This window comes from Myotis brandtii, unplaced genomic scaffold, assembly GCF_000412655.1.
Source record: "Myotis brandtii unplaced genomic scaffold, ASM41265v1 scaffold374, whole genome shotgun sequence".
NCBI classification, from domain to species: domain Eukaryota; kingdom Metazoa; phylum Chordata; class Mammalia; order Chiroptera; family Vespertilionidae; genus Myotis; species Myotis brandtii.
This window is the reverse complement of record NW_005364372.1, coordinates 1971060-1976389: the sequence shown is the minus strand read 5'-3', so window position 1 is coordinate 1976389 and position 5330 is coordinate 1971060. Positions and strand designations below refer to the sequence as shown.

Below are 5330 nucleotides of genomic sequence, written 5' to 3'. Positions count from 1 at the left end.
GCCTGCCTTGCCGGCCTCTGAGCTGGCAGTTTGAAACATTGTAGCAAATATAGAAGCTAAACAAAACCCCAGAAACCAGCTTTCAGCCAGCCGGGATCTCAGAGCTGGAGATGATACAGTGTTCCGATTATAGAACCGAAACAAACCAGATACCTGCTTTTAGCAGCAGAGTCCTTGGCCCAGAATTAAAAAAAAAAGAGCGGTTGGGAGCTTCAGTTACCCACCGGCCTGAAAACAGCCCTCAGCCCCTCACCCAGACTGGCCAGGCACCCAATGGGGACCCCCACCCTGAAGGGTGTGTGACCAGCTGCAAACAGCCATCATCCCCTCATCCAGGCTGGCCAGGCACCCCAGTGGGGACCCCCACCCTGAAGGGTGTGTGACCAGCTGCAAACAGCCATCATCCCCTCATCCAGGCTGGCCAGGCACCCCAGTGGGGACCCCCACCCTGAAGGGGGTGTGACCAGCTGCAAACAGCCATCATCCCCTCATCCAGGCTGGCCAGGCACCCCAGTGGGGACCCCCACCCTGAAGGGGGTGTGACCAGCTGCAAACAGCCATCATCCCCTCATCCAGGCTGGCCAGGCACCCCAGTGGGGACCCCCACCCTGAAGGGGGTGTGACCAGCTGCAAACAGCCATCATCCCCTCATCCAGGCTGGCCAGGCACCCCAGTGGGGACCCCCACCCTGAAGGGGGTGTGACCAGCTGCAAACAGCCATCATCCCCTCATCCAGGCTGGCCAGGCACCCCAGTGGGGACCCCCACCCTGAAGGGGGTGTGACCAGCTGCAAACAGCCATCATCCCCTCATCCAGGCTGGCCAGGCACCCCAGTGGGGACCCCCACCCTGAAGGGGGTGTGACCAGCTGCAAACAGCCATCATCCCCTCATCCAGGCTGGCCAGGCACCCCAGTGGGGACCCCCACCCTGAAGGGGGTGTGACCAGCTGCAAACAGCCATCATCCCCTCATCCAGGCTGGCCAGGCACCCCAGTGGGGACCCCCACCCTGAAGGGGGTGTGACCAGCTGCAAACAGCCATCATCCCCTCATCCAGGCTGGCCAGGCACCCCAGTGGGGACCCCCACCCTGAAGGGGGTGTGACCAGCTGCAAACAGCCATCATCCCCTCATCCAGGCTGGCCAGGCACCCCAGTGGGGACCCCCACCCTGAAGGGGGTGTGACCAGCTGCAAACAGCCATCATCCCCTCATCCAGGCTGGCCAGGCACCCCAGTGGGGACCCCCACCCTGAAGGGGGTGTGACCAGCTGCAAACAGCCATCATCCCCTCATCCAGGCTGGCCAGGCACCCCAGTGGGGACCCCCACCCTGAAGGGGGTGTGACCAGCTGCAAACAGCCATCATCCCCTCATCCAGGCTGGCCAGGCACCCCAGTGGGGACCCCCACCCTGAACCCCCCCTCCCCCCCCCCGAGTGCACAAATTTTTGTGCACCCGGCCTCTAGTCCTATATAATAAAAGCCCAGCGACTGAAAAGGTGGAACGACCAGAATGACCAGAGACCAGGGCAATGAGGCAGGCAGGTGAGTGAGTGGTTAGGGGCGATGAGGTAGGCAGGCAGAGGCAGTTTAGGGGCATCAGGCAGGCTGGCGAGTGGTTAGGAGTGATGAGGCAGGCAGGCAGAGGCGGTTAGTGGTGATCAGGCAGGCAGGCGAATAGCTAGGAACCAGTGGTCCCGGATTGTAAGAGGATGCAGTCCAGGCTGAGGGACACACACCCCCTGCACGAATTTTGTGCACCAGGCCTCTAGTTTTAAAATAAAAATAAAGTATTTTGCAACTAGTCAAAAGTTAAACACAGTGTAGTGTGATCAGAAGAGAAATTATTTAACATTATAATTATTTGGATAAAATGAATTACTGTTTATTTGCTTTTTTTTTTGTTTGTTTAGGTGAAAAGAGATTTGAATGCCCAGAATGTTCTAAAAGATTTATGCGGAGTGATCACCTCTCCAAACATGTCAAAACGCATCAGAATAAAAAAGGTGGTGGGACAGCTCTTGCCATTGTTACCTCGGGAGAACTGGACTCATCTGTTACAGAGGTGCTTGGCTCCCCAAGAATTGTCACAGTTGCAGCCATTTCTCAAGATTCAAACCCAGCAACTCCCAATGTTTCGGCCAACATGGAAGAATTCTGAAAAGTTATTTATAACAGAGACCTCTCGTGCTGCACTTAAGTTTACACACCTTTGAAAATCTGGAAATGGGCTGGTCAAGTGGATTACAGAGTAGGAAATCATGTTTTCATTCTTGGCTTCTTTAAGTATTCCAAGATTTGGGGTCAACATGTGAAGTGTTGAATTTTAAAAATACAAAAATCAAATGGATGTACTGGAAACAGAAAAGTATTTCCTTCACACTATAAGTTTTAATTATTTGGAAATGTGTCACATATTGTTTAAACTGAATCTTCCCCTCTTTTAACATCATGTGTTAACATGTTTAGAAAGAGAGACCTTAGTAGTTTGCAGGCTGGACCTTAATTGGATTTGTTTTCTTTGAAATACTTTCCAGTCACTAATAATTTATATGGATCCTTTTTTTTTTCTTTTTTCTATAGCACAGAAAACAAGAAACTGACGGTAGGGACAATACTTTATTTTCTTAGTTTGATTTTTGGAAAATCAACTGAAAATAGTTTTGGCCGTCTTTTCTAAATGTTAGAAATTCTTCAACAGTTGAATTAGAAAAGTTCCAAAAAAGTAATCTGAGATGCATCTCAGATCTTTATTACCACTACATTATAGTAGTGTGTATGCAGACAATCAGTGAAGTTTAATTACTTTCTCCATTTGGAGACACAAGAGGAACTTAGAGCTAAACTATAGGTTAAACTTTAGATTAAAACCTTAGGAAAATACTGGGGGTGACAAATGATTGAAACAAAACTCATAATGGCTTCAGAAAAATGAGACAACAATATATAAGGTTTTGAAGTTAGGATTGATTATATTCCTAACCCTGGGTTGTACCACAAAATTCATTTTAAATGTTTATATAGGAAATATTTGCATAGAGTATAAGTCAGTCTGTAGTTTCATATTCTGTAAATATGAGTTATGTTGACAGTGTGCAAAATTCTTTATGCTTTGACTTGGTAGCCAAAGAAAGAGTTATCAAAAAAAAATTTTTTAAGTCCAGCAGAAAATTATCTTGTAATTACATTATAATTTCCGTTTTCCTCTCTACTAAAAATTTGCCAATCCTATTTTATATATATACTGTGTTAGAAGGCTAATTAAGAATTTACAACACAGTAATGTTTTTATGTTATGTCAGTAACTGAATTGTCCCTAAAAAGGCAGCCTAACAAAATGTAACAGGTGTGATACTATGAAGCAAAAATTATTTTTTAAAAATTGGAACCATTTTTAGTTAAGTAAGTGACTAAAGAAAAATGTATTTTGTTGTTTATGCGAGGGTTTTATAGGAAAGATGGCCAAAAGTTTCATATGAAAAATATTTGGATTATATCAATAGCCTAAATATTAGTAAGATATTTGCTATTTTAAAAATGTATTTACACAGAATCATAATGGAATTGGAATTGACCATTTGAAAACTGAAGTTTTTAACTGCTTGGTTTACTAACATCATCAGTTTAGGGACTGTTTGAATATAGGTACATGTTTTCTTGTGCGTCCCCTATTATTTCAGGAAAAGTACTACTCATGCGAATTCTCTTCCAAAATTGTGATATTTCTTGTATTTTTGATGAAGGAGAAATACTGTAATGATCACTGTTTACACTATGTACACTTTAGGCCAGCCCTTTGTAGCGTTATATAAAACTGAAGGTCTTTTGTGCTTTCAGTTTGTATAAAAAAGCTTTGAGATTAAAGGAAAAAATTTTACACTGTGGTTATAAATTTCAAGTTTCTTAAAGCTTTTGTAGACTTGTAACAAAGTCTTTAAATTTTAGTTGGATTTTGTAAATTGTTTTGTATATTTTATTTAATGTACTCTTAAACAGCTGATGTATCTGGCTTTAAAACATCAGAATCAGTTTGTTTCGTTTGGTACAGAGGAGCATTTGGTAGTGTTAATTTTAATTTTATTATATAGGAGCTGAAACATCAAATATATATTTTATCATTATGCTACACAATCAGTGCTATAATTTTTTTTATGCAAAGAAACTTTCTTAATGTTTGAATCATGTTTTCTCAGAGTGACACTTTTTGTTGATAATACCAAGTATGAGCTCTCTGCACCATTATTCCATGAACCAGTTTTAATGCATACCTATGTATGCTCTTCAGAAATGGAAGTTATTTTTTAATCAACAATGAGGCCTATTATAAATTTAACAAACTGAGTCTGGATAGCTTTATAGCATATAAAATATATTAATTTGTGTTAGCAGGTGCACATTTCACCACTGAAATTAGAAATATTCTGACAGTCTTTTCTGCATACCATTCTGAATCCACTTTTCTCTTATAAGAATCGTAAATTTCAGTGTCCTTTATTTGACTCAGTGGGATATAGCTGTTATAAGTAATAGGGCACAGATGTGCAGTAGAGTCTTGTTTAATGACATTTCACTGTTCATTCCCTTTGCCACTGTTATAATACTTTTCTTTATTGTAATTATCAGTGCAAAACTATGTATTTATCATGGTAGAACTCCAGTGTTAGAATAGTTTTTTCTTACAATATACTTTCTTTGGTTAGGTTTGTGTATGTGTTGCTGATTACATTAGAACTTGATGTTAAGTCATTATTTATCACACTCTCATGAGAGCAGTAATAAAAGTGTGTAATCTAGGAGAAAAAGTTAATTTGTCAAACTTAGATAAGCATGATGTTTAGGTCCTATTTTTCAATTTTATAACTGTTTTATTGCAACAATATTTGTATTTAAGTCTTCATTTTAATGCCTTGTGGTGTTTTTTTTTTTATGCATGTCACTAAGTTGTCATCCCACATAAATTGATGTGCAGCATAGGGTATTAAATCTACATAATGATTTTAAAACAGAAATAGTTGATGGTAAAATGTAAATGTTTTGCAAAAATTCCTTATAAAAAGTTTTGTAGTAACATTTCACTTGTAAATTTTTTTTGTAAAAAAAAAAAGAAAGAAAATGGAAAAAAAAAAAGATGACTTCAGAAAAAAATCCTGTTTCCCATATCCTAGGATTTAGACAAATATTCTGCCAGCAAAGCCTCTGGGGCTGTAATTGACATTTTTACAGTGCTGATTTGTATAAATTTTGTTTTTTGTGGATTTGGAAATAAAATCATGTACAAGTTGTTGCCTGCAATAACAATTGCAAGTAACCTATAAAAATTCCCTTGAGTTTAA

General features: G+C 40.8%; 1 protein-coding gene across 3 annotated transcripts in view; it reads left to right on the top strand.

Moving 5' to 3' along the window:
* The window catches only part of SP4 (Sp4 transcription factor), a 69156-nt gene extending 63826 nt beyond the window's left edge, over positions 1–5330 (top strand). For all 3 annotated transcript variants that reach the window (XM_005872298.2, XM_014544640.1, XM_005872297.2), the window contains exon 6: positions 1911–5330. In XM_005872298.2, the coding sequence (XP_005872360.1) occupies positions 1911–2158 (248 nt within the window). In that variant the 3' untranslated portion in view covers positions 2159–5330. The remainder of the gene's footprint in view (positions 1–1910) is intronic.